The sequence below is a fragment of the Manis pentadactyla genome, chromosome 1 (assembly GCF_030020395.1).
Source record: "Manis pentadactyla isolate mManPen7 chromosome 1, mManPen7.hap1, whole genome shotgun sequence".
NCBI classification, from domain to species: Eukaryota; Metazoa; Chordata; class Mammalia; order Pholidota; family Manidae; genus Manis; species Manis pentadactyla.
In genome coordinates, this window is record NC_080019.1 from 169,616,872 (window position 1) to 169,635,656 (window position 18,785).

The window sequence follows — 18,785 nt, forward strand, 5'->3', positions numbered from 1 at the left end:
CAAAACTTCTCCATAAATACTGCTCCCAAGATTGGCCGACATACCCCCTAAACAATAACAACCAATGGCCCACAGGGGGAACTCCTGATCCTAACATCACTCACAATCTTTTTAACTACTGCCAGTGCCTGAAAAACTGGAAGGAGATTCCCTATACCGAAGCTTTCCGCCTCCTCCACCCGCCTCCCTTGCCGCCGCCTCCGCCCCCCGCCTCCCCCCAAGTTCTCCTAGCCTGCAAGCCGTCTCCCCCACAGAAGCCTCCCTCCCACTCCCTTCCCCCTCCTCTCCTACAACAGCCCCTCCCCCTTCCTCCACCACCATCTCCTCCCCCTTCTCACCCCCCTGCAGATCAAGCCTGAGCCTTTCAGCCCCCCTCTAACTAAGTCCCAGGAGCCTCCTTGGTCTTTGCCCCCATCACCTGTTCCTCCCCCACAGACTAAGCCAGAGCCCTTCAGTCCCCCACTGCCGTGGGTCTCCGGTCTCAAGATATCTTCACCTGCTGCTTAATAGCAGGTCTGAAAAAGGCAGCTCGTAAAATAGTCAATTTTTAAAAGCTCCAGAATATAATTCAAAAAAAGGAAGAAACTCCCTCCGAATTCCTAGATAGACTCACCCAAGCCCTATTACAGTGTACCAGCCTGGACCCAGAAACGCCTGACAGAAGACATGTCCTTGTGACATACTTCCTAGCTCAAAGCTACCCCGACATTAAAGCTAAACTCAAAAAGTTAGAACAGGGCCCCGCTACCCCACAGACTGAGATCCTAACAGTGGCCTTTAAAGTCTTCCATAACCGGGAGGAGGAGAAAGAACGCCGTAAACAAAAGGCTGATCAGGCCAATTTCCAAATGTTGGCCCAGCTGATAAAACCACAACCTGGGCGCCCCTTTACAAACAAGCCCCCCAACAGGAGCTTGTTTCAAGTGCGGAAAAGAGGGACATTGGTCAAGGGCGTGCCCCTCCCCCAGATCTCCTACCACCCCATGCCCCGGATGCCACAAAAAGGGCCACTGGGGGTCTGATTGCTCAGCCACCCGAAGGGGAGACTGGACGAACAACCCCCATCCTAAGCCCGCCGTAGTGGGGCTGGCAGAAGAAGACTGACAGGGCCCGGGGGCTTCTCGCCCGACCATTTCCATCACCAAACAGGAGCCCAGGGTTACTTTAACAGTAGACGGTTGCCCCATCTCCTTCCTCCTAGATACAGGAGCCACCTTCCCGGTCTTGCGAGAATACCGGGGCCCTACCATGCCTGCCATTACTCCTATAGTCGGGGTAGGAGGTAAACAGATCTTCCCATTGAAAACCCCTCCCCTTTTATGCACAATCCAGGACAATCCCATACCTTTTTCACACTCCTTCCTGGTTATGCCCTAGTGTCCCATCCCCTTACTAAGACGGGACAGCCTTTCTCTCCTCCATGTTTCCATAACTATATCCACTCCCACAGCCCCCAGTACCCCCTTTCTGATGGCCCTCATAGCCGATGACCCCCCTCTATACAATGACAGCTCCAGTTTCACCCTCATACACCCTGTAGATCCCAAGGGCTGGGACATTACAAGTCCCTCCATGGCTCTATGTCCTCCTGCCTCTATCAAATTACGTGACCCCTCTCAGTATATCTGTCAGGCCCAATACCCCCTAACCACTTCAGCCCTCATAGGCCTTCAACCCATCATTCAAGATCTTTTAAACAAAAATTACCTCAGACCCACTCACTCCCCGTTTAATACCCCCATATTAGCTGTTAAAAAAACCAATGGATCTTTCCGCCTCGTCCAAGACCTTCGCCTCACCAACATGGCCATTGTCCCTATCCATCCCTTAGTCCCAAATCCATACACCCTTTTATCGCAGATCCCTGCCTCGGGCTCCCACTTCTCAGTCCTAGATCTCAAGGATGCATTTTCTCTATCCCTCTGGACCTCTCCTCCCAAGATTTTTCGCCTTCACCTGGATGGACCCATACACAAGACATTCTGAACAACTCACTTGGACCTACAAAAGTTTACAGATTCTCCCTCCCTCCAGACTCCTGACCTTACTGTCCTCTTTCCTCCAAAATCCCGTTCACCCCCTTTGCCATCCATACCCGAATCATGACTTTTTCCTCCTTTACTGCTCCCTCGCTCTCTCTCGCTTTTTTTCCTCATTCCTATTGTCTTCCCCGCCACCCCAGCATCCTTTGTATGGCGATTCAAAGTCAGACAGACTTACACACAGCATCAAACAAAAATTACTGCCCTCATTGCCACATCAGACTGCCCTCTGAAAGGCTGCTCCGAGCCTTTATACCTCCACTTTCCTCCCTCCACCGAAGTGTTCACTAGCAGCTACCTTTATTCTCCCTACCTCTGCTTCCTCTATGACCAAAAACAAGCCTGTTGCAGGCGATGGCCAGACACCTACGGGGCATGTCCCTACTGGTCTTGCGCCATTCACTACATGGGTAACTCCCGGTACCCACAGTATTAGTCCTCCAACCCATTCTCTTCAATACTAACAAACCCCTTCCTTACCTGGCTTTGGCCCATTGCAGGCCCTATAATAATCATTCTCCTCGCCTGTCTCTTCTTGCCTTGTAAAGTTTATCAAATCCCAAGTTGGTAAAATCTCTAATCAAACTTTCAACCAGCTTTTACTCAGGAACTACCAGCTTTTAGCCACAGAAGATCCCTCACCCTCACGTAACCTCCTCACCACACGCTGAGATGGACCCCTCTCCCCGCTGGAAACTTCCTGGAAACAATAGCCGCAGACACCTGGCTTCTGGCACCCGTATCCTCTTGGCACCATTAGAATCAACAAGTCCTCGACCTATGGTTACAGGGAACCTTCATTGATTTCCAACCTGAAGAAGTCCACATCTACTCGTCCTTACTGTGGGGAGTCCTATCAACCCTTTCCTCCCAGTCCTCAAGCTCTCACTCCCTTCTCTGCCCCTGTTCAGCAGGAAGCAGAGAGAAAGCAACGTCCACAACCCCATAGAGGAGAAAGGGGGGAATGAAGGGCCCCCACCCATAAGATGGCGAACTTCCTGCTTCTCTTCCAGGTCCTCGGTTCCCGCTGGCGCCACCTGAAGCCCAATCACCCCTCGCCCCCCTAATCCCAGCACCTAGCCAATAGACACCAGCCCCGTAGAAGTGACACCTCAATCAGCTCATGCCCCTTCCTATATAACCCAGCACCTTTCCCTAATAAAGCGTAATTCTCCGGTGAATTGCTGCTGTGTGTCGCTCCTTTCCTTTCAGTATGTGGGGGGGACTTGATAATAGGGGGAGTCTAGTAACCATAATGTTTTTCAAGTAATTGTATATTAACGATACCAAAATTAAAATAAATAAATAATAAAAATCACCTCTAATCCCCCCAAAAAAGTACATCACCACAGAATTATCAAGACTGTCAGAATATGCCAAAACACAATTTTAAAGTGTCTATTACAAATATAACTTTGTCAGCAAAATTCACCTTCAAGTAGTTTAACTCTCATAAACATATGTCTGATTGAAATGGAATACTTCTGTAATACTGATTACTTAACTTTGAATTATTTTAAGATGTGGATACTTCCAAATATATTAAGAATAACATCATCAACTTGTAAATATAATTTGGCAAAGAACATGTAGTATCAAAGAAATAACATAGAGGGCTATGTAAAAATGCCAAGAAAATTAGAGTATTACTTGATTGTAAATAACAAAAAGGTTTTTATAAAAGAACTTCTAAAAATTAAGAGAAATCCCAAAGTTTCCATTAGAAAATTAAAGATACAGCTTTCAAGAATCAGCTGTCTATTCAAAGCATAACTCAGATCTATTTCAATAAATTTTTGAACACCTATGTGCTAACACCTGGAATGCAAAGAAGTTTATACCTAGGAGGAAATACAGATATTTATCATACAATATGCTAGTAATAGCATAAGTACCCAAAGTGCAAAAATAATAGTAGGATGGAAGCAATCCTGGGAAAGGTTGTGAAGGATGACTAGGAGTTTGTTCTGAGGGAGGAAATGCATCCTAAGAAGAGGGTAGAACATGAACAAAGGTGCACTGTTTATTTCCAAAACTGCAGTTGTAGTTTGATACGGTAAAACACAGTGTGCTTTGTGTAAATGTGCTAGCTGGGATTGGAGGAAGACACAATTTTGTTAAGGGCATTGCACATCAAGATGTGGGTTGTCTTCCCTATTTACACTTACTCTCTTAGTGACCTCAATCTCATAGTTTTATGTTTTTAATGCCGCCAACTTCCAAAACACCTCTAGCAGACACACCAAATTAAACATACCCAAAAACTAAATTTCTGATCATTCCCCCCAATCTGCTTTACCTGCAGCTTTCCCTATTTCAGTGGAATTACACAATACAGTTATTTGGCTTTTCTTTCAGCATAATGCCTTTGAGATTCACCATACTGCATCAACAGTTCATTCCTTGTTATTGCTCAGTAGTGTACCAATTGCATGGACTTTTCATGGTTGGTTCATCCTTTTGTTAAAAGGACTTGCTTCTATTTATTGGAGATTGCTATAAAATTTCTGTATAGGTTCTTACATGAATGTTAAGTTTTTATTTCTTCTAACTGCCTAGGAGGGTAAATAATGGGGTCAAAAATGTATGAGAGCTCCAGTTGTTCTGAATGCACTCTAGCATTTGGCACTGTTTATCTTTAAAATGTATGCCATTCTAGAAGTTGTGTAATGCCATTTCATTGTAGTTTTAATTTTCATGTCCCTAAATAACAAATGATGTTGAACATCTTTTCAAGTATTTCTTTGCCATCTACAGACCTTCTGTGGTAAAGGAGCTGTTGAATTCTTTTGCTCATTTAACAAGACTGGGTCCTTTATTGAGTTTTGAGTGTATTATGGATACATGTCCTTTGTAGGCAAGCTATGTATGTTACAAATGATTTTTTTTAGCCTGGCTTTTTTCATTTTCTTAACAATGTTTTTAACACAGCAGAAGTTATACATTTTGATGAATTTTCTTCATGGATCATGTTTTTCAAGTCATATCTAAGAAATCTTCACCTGACCTAATGTCACTTAAGATTTTTGGTCTTTTTACAAGTTTTATTACATTTAGGTGTATGAGGCACCTCTTTACATTTTACATCCTCTCATTTTTCTCAATAGCTTTCTTGAAGTATAATTTATATACCATAAATTTTACCTATTTTAGTTGTACAACTGAATGGTTTTTAGACTATTTACAGAGTTGTGCAAATATCACCTCAATTCAGCTTTAGCATATCACACCCCTCAATATTCCTTGTGCACACCTGAAGTGTATCCCCTTTCCTACCCCAAACCAGCCACTAAATCTACTTTCTCTTTCTGTGGACTTGCCTTTTTTGGACTTTCCATAAAAATGGAGTCATACAATAAATGTGATCTTTTGCACTAGAATTTGTTAATGCAGCATTACATTCTTGAGGTTCATCCATGTTGTAGTGTCAGTTAATTCCATTGTATGAATATACCACATTTTGTTATCCATTCCTGCTAGACAGACATTTTAACTGTATTTACTTCTGGCTACTATAAACAATGCTGCTATGAATGTTGCATAGAAGTCTGTGTATGGACATATGCTTTCATTTTTTTCTGGTAGATACCTAGAAGTGAGATTGCTTCGTTATATGGCAAATATGCCTACCTTTTTAAAGAAGCTGCCTATGGTAGGTAGAATAATGGCCTCCTGAGGATGTTCATGGTTTCATCACAGCAACCTTTAGTATGTTATTTTATACAGAAAATGAACTTTGCAGATGTGATTAGACTTTGAGATGGAAAGATTAACCAGGACTACCTGGGTGGGCCCAATGTAATCACACAGGTCCCTAAGAGCCAAAGAAGGAGTTGTGACAAAAGAAGCAGAGTCATGAACCAAGGAATGTGGCCTATAAAAGCTTAAATGTCAAGAACATGGATTCTCATCTAGAGCTTCTAGAAGAAACTTAATCCTGCTGTAGCAGTTTCCTAGAGTAGTCTTAACAAATCACCACACTCAGTGGTTTAAAACCACAGAAATTTCTATCTTAAGATGTAGAAGCTTGAAGTCCAGAGTCAGGATGTCAGCACGGCTGTGCTCTCTAGTCTCTGATAGCTTCTGACACACACAGGTGTTTCTTGGCTTGCGGCAGCCTAACTCTAATGTGTGCCTCCATTTTCACAGGGTCTTCCGTGTGTCCTTTCCTCTTCCTAAAAGGACACCAGTAATTGATTTAGGGTCCACTCTGAGTATGATTTCACCTTAATTACATCTGCAAGGGCCCTATTTCTAAATAAGGTCACCTGCTGAGATTCCAGGTAGACATGAATTTTGGCAGATACTATTTAAAATCAACTGTACCTACCAACACCATGATTTTGGCCCAGGGAAACCCACTTCAGACTTTTGATGTCATGAAGTAAGTTAACAGATTTGTGTTGTTCTAAGCTACTAAGTTTGTAGTAATTTGTTACAGCAGTAATGGAAAACTAATACATTGCTTAACTGTTTTCTAAAGCAGCTGCATCATTTAGTCCCACAAGTAATGTATCAGGGTTCTAGTTTCTTCATATTCTTACCACCACTTTTCACTATTTATAAACATGCTAGTGGTGTGAAGTGATAATGCCACTGGATCTGCATTTCTCTAATGACTAATGATGCCAACCATCTTTCTGTATGGTTATTAGCCATTTGTACATCTTTCATGAAATGTCTATTTAAATCTTTTACCCATGGGTCTAGGCCCAGGAATAAACCTAGAATTTTTATATTAACCAATACCCATTTTTAAATCGGATGGCTTATCTTACTGAGTTATAAGAGTTCTTTATATATTCTGGGTACAAGTCCTTTAACAGATATATGATTTGTAATTATTTTCTTGCAATGTGTGGCTTCTTTTTCATTTTCTTAACAAGGTACCATACTAAAGTAAGCTGTTACTAAGAGGGGAAACTGGGAACTCTGTACCATATTCAAAAATGCAAATCTAATACTATGCTAAAACTAAATAGAAAACGCTTCTCAAGTTTTTTTTTTTTTTTTTTTTTTTTAAGGAAGAGGAATTGTTAGATTAAGAGATGATGAAGCATTTCAGCCAACTGTAATGTGTGGACCTTTTTGGATTCTAATTTGAACAAACCGATTTTTAAAAGATATTTATAAAATATGAGAAAAAACAAATACAGACTGGGTATCAGATCATAAGATGATTTGATATTAGGTATAACAGTATTATAGTTAATTAATTTTTTTCCAAGTTAAAGACTTTATTTACAGATATAATGGGATAGTATGTCTAGAATTTCCTTTGAAGTATTACAGCAAAAAAGGAAAAGGGTAAGTATGGGTTAGCAAAGATGAAAGAACAACATGGGAATTGATTGTATTTACTAGAACTGGATGCATGAGATCTCACTGTACTATTTTCTTACTTTTATGTGCATACAAAACAAACATTATTTATAACATTAAGGCACTACAAGCTGCTGTTCTGTTACATTCTGTACCAACTTTGGCTGCAAAGAACAAAGACATGTTATTTTTGACACTAAAGTTCACAGTAGAAAGCACCTAATGCCTCATTTATTTACTATTTAAAAGAACAAATAAAAGGAGCCAGGAACATCAGACCTTTAACAAACCACAGCTTCTCAATTTCCAGCTGTACCAAGTCTTCATATGTAGAAAATAAACTGAATAAGAGATGTCTGACAATAGCTTTCCACTCTGGTTAGACCTTTACTTCTTCTAAGTCATCAGTCTTAGGGATAGGTAGCTTTGCCTTTGGTATAAACAGCTATGTGTCCTGACACTTTTTTTTTCATTAAAAATACTGTCCAATATTTTTTAGCTAAGAACTATTATATTTTTAAAATTATATAATGTAGTTTAAATGCTACCAATGTGACTGGAAGCAATGCTGGTGTTAAGGACATAAAACCAACTGGTAGTAGAAGAAATGCACCCACACTTCTAACATTAATTTAACTTAAAGGAAAGGATCCCTTTTTGTAACATACCACTTTGAGAGTTGTGTCCTGGAATATAAATAACACATAATGTACATACGGGAGCAGATCACATTACCAGGAATGCTGTAGTGACAAGAGCATCTAAAAACATAACTACTAAGAGGAACACTTGAAATTTTAGGGAAATTAGGGAGCTTATAAAGATGTCTAAGAAAATTTTTAATAAAGTAGAGAAAAAATCTGGAGAAATAGTGTTGCAAAAACCAAGAATGGATTCCAAACCTGGTTATACACCAGAATCACTTCGCCAGTTAAAAATTCAGATTCTCACATCCCATCTTGAATTCTTTACTTCTGTAATTAAGCTTGTTGTGTTAACCATAGAAATTTCATGCCTATCTAAATTAAACTTCCTACTGCATTGTGTACATTTTCAAATCCAAGAAGTCTGAGGAGTGGCACTGAGGCCAAAGATGGGCACAGAGAAGTTGAATAGGTCATTAGGAAAAAACTCACTCTATGATCAGAGTGGATTTCACATTAAATGTTAATCATTTCCCCTATGCAAGTGTTAACACTACAGCTTAACGTGTGTGACACAGGTAAGACTGGGGAGCTGTGCCTCAAACTCAAATAGGCCTGCCTCTGAAACCTGGGTTTTAAATCACTACACTGATGAACTGCTTACTTTAGAGAAGATTTCAATACAATTTAACAACGTCGACTGTCTTAATTTATCAGTTAAGACATCTACCCTGCAGATAAGCCCCAAATTCCTGGCCTAAAGGTTAAATAACCCACATCTATTTAACTCAACAGTTTTTTTTGTTACATTTAGTTGGTTGCTAATACTTAAATCATAAGATTTTACATAAAGCCTACATTTCCTCTCATTTCACTCATTTACCTCATCTGTTTGGTCTTGGGTCCCTGATGACACCACAGCATAACAACAAAAAAACTGAACACAGTAGTTTTTCAAGAAACAATGATTCTCTCAGGTGAAGTAAATTCATGTGACACGTTATTTTTGTTTTTCAAATCTATAATTTCCAACCCATCTTCATAGCAAAATTTTACGGTAAACACCTAAAAGGGGGTACAGACTGATAGAAAAGTGCACAGAAATGTGTATCAAGTCCTCTTAGATCTGAAAAATGCAGCTACTTCCTTCCTACTTTATAGAGCCAATTAGCTAGTCTTACTCAGTCAAATCTCATATAATCTTTGCACTTAGAATGTGGTAGTAGGAAACCTTTACACTTGGCTTATAATATGAGCTGTGTGATAAAATGAGATAATTCTTGTTAAGTATTTAGCACAGCAACAATAAGCACTCAAATGTTTTTAGCTATTAAAAGTCAATTTTATGTCTGTAACTGTAAAAACAAAATTTAGTGGCAATATTCTGAAAGGCCACAAGGTGGAGATATGACTATACAAACGTGTGTCTTTTATAAAGTCTTGACTTTTTAGGCTATACAACAAAAAATAAAATATGGAGAAAGATTAAAGCCTAACCATTTATACTTCAGATGGATTTTAAGTGCACATTGGCACAAAATTTTAACTGACTGGTCACATGTTGTGCAGTGTTTGATCTGAAGAAACCTTAGAAGCCGCTGTGTCCACTCCTCCTCATTTTAGATGATAAAGCTTAAACCCAGACAGATATGCCTAAAGTTACACAGCCAATTATCAATAAAAGCAGACTCAGTCGTACATCTACTCCTATTACAGTGCAAGATTCTCAAAGCAGTCATTTTTACTCAAGGTAAAATGAGAGAGAAATACCTAACCTAGAACACTTACCCTTAAGGTATACTGATACAAGACATCTGCATAACTCTTTTAGCAATGATCAAAGTATTCCCATGGTCCTTTGATAAAAATTTCAAGGGGCTTAGAGGTTGGTTTTTTCCTTAGCTAGCAGTAATCTGGTTCTAAGCTCTTGCCTTCAACTAAATTATATGAAAGTGATTCCTCTAAAGTATAAATTCCTTCAAACTAAAGATCACGCAGCATTTACCATAAGCACAGCTTAAGTATTAACAGCTCATGAGGCCTTAACCTGTCGCCTGCTGAGATTCCACCTTATCTGAACTCTGTGTTTGTCCCTGTCAAAGGCACAGCACTTCTGCATGGCTATAAGCATTTATTCTCACACCCCACTACTGAACTACAAGTCTTAGGGCAGGACCTCACTATTTCAAGGAATTGCAGACTTACTTTCAGTAAGTCCAGTAAGTCCTTAGGTCCTTAATGTAACTGACTGGCTCTCTCTCAGCTCATCTAGACCTCAGAGCAGAATTTCCCAATCTCATCACTACCGACATTTGGGGCCGGTAACTCTGTATTGCAAGGGGCTTTCCAAAGCACTGTAGGATGCTTAGCAACATCTCTAGCCTCTACCCACCAAATGCCAGTACCCACCCAGTTCCACTGTGACAAACAAAAATGTCTCCAGACATTACCAGATACCTGGGCAGTAGGGTGGGGAGGGAGGAGGTAAGCCCTGGTTAAGAGTCACTGTTCTAGATAGGTTTAGCAGGTAACAAAAAGTGGTGGAGGATGCATTAGGTGTGTGACTTCAAGTATCAGGTGTGTAAAAATCTCAGCAATTATTTGGTACTCAGAAGTACCAAAGATAAACATGGATATGACCTACTCACAGTTATAACATAAAAAGAATAAATTTATTCTCTGAAAATTTTTTCCATGGTCATTCATATATTCGATTAGGAGAGGTACATCTTAGGTATCGCTTTTCCCTTACTACTGCCTAAATGTTAATGTTTGTACTTCCAAATTCCTGAATCAAAGCATGTATTTCCAAGTGCTTACTACAGGAATTTCAAATTCAGCACCTAAGAAACTAATCATCCTCTATATGAAGTTAGAACATGTACCTCATCTATCTTCATCAACAGCCCCATCATTCATCCAATACAGAAATTTAGTTTCAGATGTACTCATGTCCCAGTTTAATGCCTGTTAATTCTGCTTCCCAATTATCTTTGTAATCTGTTCCTATACACTTTCTCTTAGCAGTATGAGTCAGGCCATTATTTCAACCCAAATTCTAACAGCCTGACAAAGGAGAAAAAAACTAAAGCCAAGGATTAAAGCCATCACAATGCAGTCAGAATAAACTTTCTGAAACATAAATTTAATCATTTTACTTCTCTGCTTAAAATCTTTCAATAACTGAACATAAACTACCAAATTTTAATTGTAACACATATAAAGCCATTCATCACCTAGCTGTGTCCACCAGCCTAGCCTTCCCTTCCTCCCCCTTTGTTTTTTGGTCATATAAAACTATTCAAAATTCTCAGAACCTACCAAGAACTCTTTCCTTCATGGCTTACCTCTGTATGTTTTTTCATTAGTATACTATACACACTATACCTATAAATAGACTAGTAGACTGTAGATGCTATCTTAGAGCTCTTGTGAGAATCTATTGCCTAGCAGATAGTAAAGCACTTAACAGTGGAGGAATGGGAGAACAAGTCTCAAAAAGCAGACACAAGAGCAAAATGAAAAAAGCCGTCCAGAAGAGAACAATTTATGATTCTAAAGTTTTGTTTCTTGTTGTCATAGAAAGTTACAGCCAATAGAGACCAGGGATGACAAGCATGTGACACACATACCACAGCAGTCATGGTAGATATTAATCATCAATGACATCACCCCCTCAACTGCAGTCTGAGAACTCATAAAAGCTATCAACATATCAAATACTAACTAGATATTATCAACAGATTGTAACTGGCACACAAATGTCAATCTCCGTCCTGTTCTGGTTAAACTGTTCTCTTTAAAGCCAAAGAAAGCAAGGCCCAGAGGTCAAAAAACCTATTAGTGACTCTATTGCCAATTGTTACCAGTGGCACAATGAACTATAAAACACGATTGCTTTTAGGTCAATGCTTTTTTGTTTTTATACTAAGTCTCCCTTATGAAGATAAATTATGCTACAAATAATAAACTATACAGACATGGTGGGGAAACCCATATATAACTTTAAATATACCTTAGTTTTCCTTGAAAGAGAAATCAATGTTTGAAACACTCCTCAATACCAAATATTTTCCTTGCTTACTCTAGTTGAAAGCTCCACCTGTAAAGAATATATTTTTTTTCATGATCTGGGTCCTAAAGTGACATCACTCAGACAATATTAACTAATTTGAGTATCTCAACCCCATTTTCTGAAGAATAGTATCTGGTTGTTTTATAATTTGAAGTCAAAAGGCAATCAATATCCAAATTACAAACTGATAACTTACACAAGTAACAGGTAAGTCATGAAGATATACAAATGGCCAAACTGGGAAATATCCAACTTCACTATGTAACTAAATTTAAAAAAAGAAATACCATTTATCACCTAATCAGCAAAGTGAAACTAGAGTTAAGGCTGTATGTGATGTCCTCAAAACCAGCTTGTAAAGAAAGTTATTTCTATCACTTTACAAAGTTTAACACATGCCACTCATCCCCAACAAAGACAATTTATACCACCCGTGACTGAAATGGCAGCCACAACGTTTTCCTACATTTCCTCAAAGTTTCTGCAGGTGCCCCTCCCTTCTCCATCAGCTCTGGGGGTACGGCCAGTAGTATAAATCGCCATCTTTCTGAAGGTCATTAGCAACAAATATCAAGCTTTAAAAAAATGCCAATACATACATACCTTCTGATCTAAAACAATTCACTTCTAGGGAATTATCCAGAAAAATACTTAAGGATGTGTGTTAAGTAGTTTTACAAGCAAGCATTCACTATAGCACTATTTAGGACTAAGAAGAGAAGCTTCTCACCTTGGAAAACAAGGTTTTCCCTAAGAACAGCTTCAGCATTGATACAGGCAGAATATAGGTTGCACTAGCTCAGGAAAGGCAAATAAAAACTTCTAATTATCCCTTTCTCATCAGTAAGACAATGTAATTGATTACAATCTTTTAATCCCAAACCAGGAGTGGCATCAGAATTCTTCACCCACAGGCATAAACAGCCACACACAACCTGTTGGCCCACAAGATGAAACATTTAGAAACATTTACCATCTGGTAACTAGATACCAAGGGAAGACCTTTTATACAAATTTGTTTTTTCAGGCTCTAGGACAGCACTGTCCAATAGAAATACAATTCAAGTCACATGAGTAATTTCAAACTTTCTAGTATCTATGTTAACAAAGCAAACACAAACAGGTGAAATCATTTCAACATGTAATCAAAATAAAAATCAATGACTCACTGTTTTTTTAAACCTTTTTTTCAAACCAAGTTTTTTAAAGCCAATGTATTACACTGACGGTACATCTCAATACAGATGTTAATTTTCCTTGGAAACATCTGACCTGTATTTAATATTTCATAAGATTAACAGCAGATTCACACATTTGTTCCAAACATACTTAGTTTTGTACTTATTAAATAATAATCCACAAAATTCTCATTTCTATGATGAAAAAAAAGTTTCCATTGGTTACCACTGGTATTCTAATAGTTTCTATAGGCTGTACTTCAAAAAAAAAGGACAACCATTTAAATGATTGACAAAGTGTTATCTTTTCAGATGGCACAAAGCTGGAAGCCTTGGCCAATACTTGGAAGAGTAAATCAGAAGTCAGAAAGTTTTCCACAGACCAGAAGAGAAGACATAGAAAGTGAGTTTGAATACAGGTATTAGCTAGGTCTGGCAAAAGCACTGGCTTTGAAAGATAATGCTTTATATGTATGGCCTTTAAAAATCTTTTCCAACCCAGAAATTTTTGATTATTCTTTGTTTCCTTCAGTCTTGCCAACAGTTGTCCACAATTTTGGGAAGAAATCACAGCACTGATGGCAACACAGCATTAGTCACCAAGGCGCAAATCTGTGCCAGCAGCAGATACACGTTCTGAATCATACAGCACTTCTGTTTACAGACAGATGCCAGTACCTGACAGTATGATTTACTTGTACTGACTGTTTACATACTGAAATAAATACATATATTATAGTTTACCTTCTTTTATAGCTAAGACATACTGATTTTAAAAAAAATACTGTGGTTCAGGTGAGCTATATTTTATATGAATTCATCTCAACACAGCAAGAGGACATTACAAACTCAGTATCTCAATCAACATCCCACAAATTACTGGCTACACAGAAGCAAGGAGTATAAATTGCAGGTTTACAGAAGTTCCCAAATTCTATTTCGGCCTCACTGGTTTTTTTTTTTTTTTTTGACAAAAACAGCAATAAAACCTTAAGAACAAAAAACTGTTTTACTGTATAAGATACATATGATAAACAGCACAAATCCTTCTTATAGCTCAATGATTTTTAACACATATATACACAACTATGTAATCAATAACCAAGGTGAAGACACAAAACACATCGAACACTTCAAAAACCTCCCATGTGCCCCCTCCCAGTCTAAGTCTCCTGAGCTGTCAGAGGTAACCATTATTCTGAGTTCTTCAACATAGTCCTTTCTGACTGCAGAATCTTTTAACATTTCAATTAATAAACTATACTGTTCTTTACTATGTATTATCTCCATCTACTTTCCCATCTTTGTTCACATGTATTCATATCTTGTTAAATTCATTTTTATTAGAATAAATTTGCAGGGTAAAATGGACTCAGTTTTACTTTCTATTATATCAACTAATTATATTGCCATCTCAGTCACATCTGTCTATGGTCTTTTTGCTTGAATAGCACCTTCCCTAGAAAGGAAACAATAGATTAAAAATAATCAGCTCACTATCCTATCCATAAATTCAACCTACAATGTCCCTAGTTCATAAAAACAAGCCACCTTAGTACAAAGGAAATAACATATCTCAAATTTCTATACTATGCATATAAATACATGCAATTAACTGAAGATTTATCTAGTATAAAGGGAAGGCAAATGGACGCCAATACAATGGAATGTCCTAGTACTAATAGAAAGTAAATGAAAACATAAAGAAAAACCAGATAAACAGTTAGTTTAAAAAGCTTCAAAATGATAGGCAATATAAGCAGCCATAAAAATATTTAACTAGATTGATTTAAAGTTGGAGTTCTGCATTTGTTTCTAATTTTAGGTATTTCTATTCAACATTAGAGTTCAGTTAGCTCAATATACAATAAAACACTTACCAAATAAAATTTCAAACAAAAACGATATATCAGGACCACTTGTTTGATTTTCATAGGCCTATCCAAATGAACAGGTAGAACTGTAACGCTGACCACTCTGTGTATGGTGATACAAGTCTTTGAATTCAAAATCTTTTAAGTAATGCCTATTGTCTTCATTTGGTCAGTGCCTTAAATACAAGACTTAGAGGTTCTTTAAAGTCTCATCTCACCTGGGAGTTAGTACATCTGGGAAGTTAAAAAGACTATTCCTGTGAAATCATCTTTAAAGTTTACCATTGAGGTACCACAACTTTAAGCTCCCAAGCATAAGAAGCGAGTGATAGGAGCTAGACTTCAGGACTCTTCATTTCAGCATAGTTGCTGGCATTACGTCCAAATTCAGTAACTATAAATTTCCTGTTAGTTTGTCCAGTTATTCATTTCTGGGGATTTGCCTGCATCAGGTTATTTACACATAAACACTTAAAAAAAGATACTTGCTTCATGAGTACAGTAATTGAAGATGGCTGTAAATATCACTGTTTGGCCCCATTTCTCTCCCCAAGTTAGGTATCAGAAAGCATATTACACTCTAGTAAAACTGAACTAGACCAAAGATTTTGTACATAAACACCCAGAATAATCTCTTGGAGGCCATCGTTTAAAAAATCTATGCAGAGCCTCAGCACCGAGTGAGAATTCTTGAGCCTCATTTTTGTTACTTTAACAGAACAAATACTGAGTGCCAACGGGAATATAAGAGACAGCATCCATACTTAAGAAAAATCTGCCAAATTATATTGAATCACATATAAAATAGTCAAACTTCCTAGATCACGATTCCAGTGCAGTTAATATTTCCCGTACCCCTTAATTAGTATCCTGACTGGAACTCTTTAGAACTTGATGTGAAACAGTGCAATGCAGGTAAGTTTAAAATCTCTTCATGATTTCCAAACTTTAATACAAAGCATACAACTAAACATTAGACTAAATTTCCAATATTAAAAGCAGAATCAGTGTCAGGAATGTTACAGACCTAAGGCCAAATTAAGCGTTCTTGGATCTCTTCTCCAACCTTAAACACATAAATACACCGAGATAGTATTTAGAGCCTTGTTTTAGGCAGTATGAGATAACTTTGGAAGACTGACTTTTCAAAAGGGCCACTAAATAGTTTGAAAGGCTTTACAATTCTTTGACTTGATACAAAATAGGGGAAAAAACCTCAGGCATCTCAGAAAACTTTCCCTTAAGATTCCACTTTTTTCTCTAAGAAATAGGATTAAAGGCAAGCCCCCAAACGGCTAATTTAGTCAGATTTTTAAAATACCGTGTTACGTAATTAATATTGTAACAGTAAGTAATTTAACAGTATGGTATCATCCAAATGGAAGTAGTCGAACCAAAATAATACCTAATTTTATGCAAGAATGGAAGAATATTAACTTTGCCTATCACTAGAAGAAAACTTACTCCATGGATCACCCCCGAACCCCGCCCCCTCACAGCACAGGGGCAATAGTAAACTACTGAAGCAATAGCTCCACCTATTGATCAACAGTACTTCCTTAAACATTCTGGCACCCCAAGACTAAAGAGCTCACGCTCTCCCCCACCCTCCACTCGCTCTGACCCAACCCAAATCCAGTTGAGTCACTAGCTCTTAATACCCATCTACACGCTTTTTTGCCCCCCAATTCCTTCTCCCTCCAGAAGGTTCTGCACGGCTCCCAAATGGGAATAAAACGGAAAGATGTCAAAGACCTCTGCTGCCGGTGTTGAGCCTGTATCTGAGACAACCAGACCACTCCACTTGAGGTGGCCGGCCGGGTAGCTCAAGCCGTTCGCTCCCGGGTAGGAGGCCCCAGCCTCCTTCCTCAGGAAAGCTGCTCCCTGTTGCCCACCTCAACTCCTACACTCAACCCACACTCCTCCTCCAGGCCGAAATCTGGGTTTCCCGGGTCTGTCTCTGCTGGCCCTGCAGCGCGCCAACAGCCCGCACCGAGCCTCCGCCCCCTCGACGAGCAGAGAAGCCCAGAAACCTCCCTCGGCCAGGTCTTCGCCCAGTGTCTCTCCCCGCCTTCGCAGCCCCTCTTCCCTGCCTGCCGGGCCCAGCCCCGCTGCCCTTCCTCACCCTTTCATCTTCCCCGCCTGCAGAGGCCGTTGTTAACAAGGATATCAACGCCGTTGTCGTCGCCGCCCTGAGCTCTCCGTGCCCTCAAGCTCGAGTCACTCAACCCCCACAAGCCGGCCTCCTCGCTGAGGGCAGGGAGCTGAGCGGGTGACGGAGGCCGCGAGACTCGAGCGCGGCCTTGCGTCTCCGGAGACGGTCGGGATGTCTCTGGGCGCTGCGCTGGTGCCGCCGCTTCTCCACACGTGCACACCGGGCACTCAGCTCCCGCCCGCCGCCGCCACCAGCCAGACCCGCCGCTGCGCTGCGACCTTTCACCCCACCCCCTCTGCGCGCCGGCGCGTCGGCCGCCTCGCGCGCAGCCGCACTGCACCTTCGCCCTCCCCCCTCAACTTCAGAACCTCTGTCTTTCTACTGGGCTGTGCCCCCTGGCGTCATCTTCCTTTTTCCGTCCCTTGCGACACTACTTGTGGGCTTGCCCGGTAGGCCCTGGCGGTAAAATCCGGATTTTTCCACCCCTCTCTCTCCTCTCCCGCTCTAACAAGATCAATTTCCCCTGACCCTGTTCTTCCCAGTTGGTAGTCTTCAGAATGACCTTCAAATGTTCTGTCTCCTCATAGGACAATATAAAACTGGTTCTTATAAATATAGCGAAGTCTGTGGAGGACGCAAGCAAATGAGGTATTTTTAAGGCAAACATAATTAACAAGTGGCTGCAAAACTTGGCTTCCGTCCAGCACGATTCAAGTTTTGAGGTCACGTGACTGCCCCAAACCTTTAAGCCTGGGATTTTACCGCGGGCCCCAGACGGACAGAACTCCGTCGCCATTTCCGGCCTCTAAACAGTAGCGTAAACGTCACTTCCTTAGTAATGCTCTTTAACCCGTTCCATCCACCCCTTTTACATTGCACTTTATAGCATATTTCTGTGAAAGATTTTGTTGCCTTTAAAAAAAATTTTAACTTCAAGAAAATTAATGTTCAAACGATCCGCAAAAACATAGACCCTCCGAGATGGCAACGCGCCGTGCCGGGGAAGACAGGGCGGAGCTCTAGGTCACGTGACGATCTGGACCCGCCCTCACTCTGCAGCTGAAGGTTTCCCCTCCCGCAGTGACAGAGCCTCCGGTTCCCGATCGGTTCTGACTCTGCACCTCGCGCCCCAGCAGGTGAGTGGCGACCGGTAACCGCGGCTGGTGTGAATAGGAGAAGGGTTGGGAGGAGGAAGAGAAAGGAGAATATGAACGGCAGCCTCCGCTGTCATCCTGCACTGTCAAGGAGCTCATTTCTCCAATACTGACCCCCGCCTCCTCCCCGCTACTCTGTGGTCGCCTCCGCAATCTAGGAGTTGAGATGTGCGTCCACCTTTTCTCGGGTTGGGGGTGCGTGCGGCCATCATGGTTCCCTAGTCTGAGTCTTTGTAGCTTAGGGTAGCGAGATTGGTTCAGCAGTTCCCCCGGGTCTGTAGTAGCCTCCAAGTCCCATTCCCCAAAGCCCTTTCTTTGGTAGAGTCCCTGCACCAAGTCTT

The 18,785-nt window shown here is 40.4% G+C and overlaps 2 protein-coding genes across 4 annotated transcripts in view; one reads left to right on the plus strand and one right to left on the minus strand.

Moving 5' to 3' along the window:
• The window catches only part of NAA50 (N-alpha-acetyltransferase 50, NatE catalytic subunit), a 28,984-nt gene extending 11,392 nt beyond the window's left edge, over positions 1–17,592 (minus strand). Inside the window, exon 1 of one of the 2 annotated variants that reach the window (XM_036929613.2) lies at positions 17,261–17,592. In XM_036929613.2, coding sequence (XP_036785508.1) covers positions 17,261–17,268 — 8 coding nt within the window. In that variant the 5' untranslated portion in view covers positions 17,269–17,592. The remainder of the gene's footprint in view (positions 1–17,260) is intronic. The other variant, XM_036929612.2, reaches the window with a different exon arrangement.
• Positions 17,593–18,265: 673 nt separating this feature from the next.
• Positions 18,266–18,785, plus strand: part of ATP6V1A (ATPase H+ transporting V1 subunit A) — a 76,176-nt gene continuing 75,656 nt past the window's right edge. For both annotated transcript variants that reach the window (XM_036929611.2, XM_036929610.2), the window contains exon 1: positions 18,266–18,426. The gene's annotated coding sequence lies outside the window, so the exon portion shown is untranslated. The remainder of the gene's footprint in view (positions 18,427–18,785) is intronic.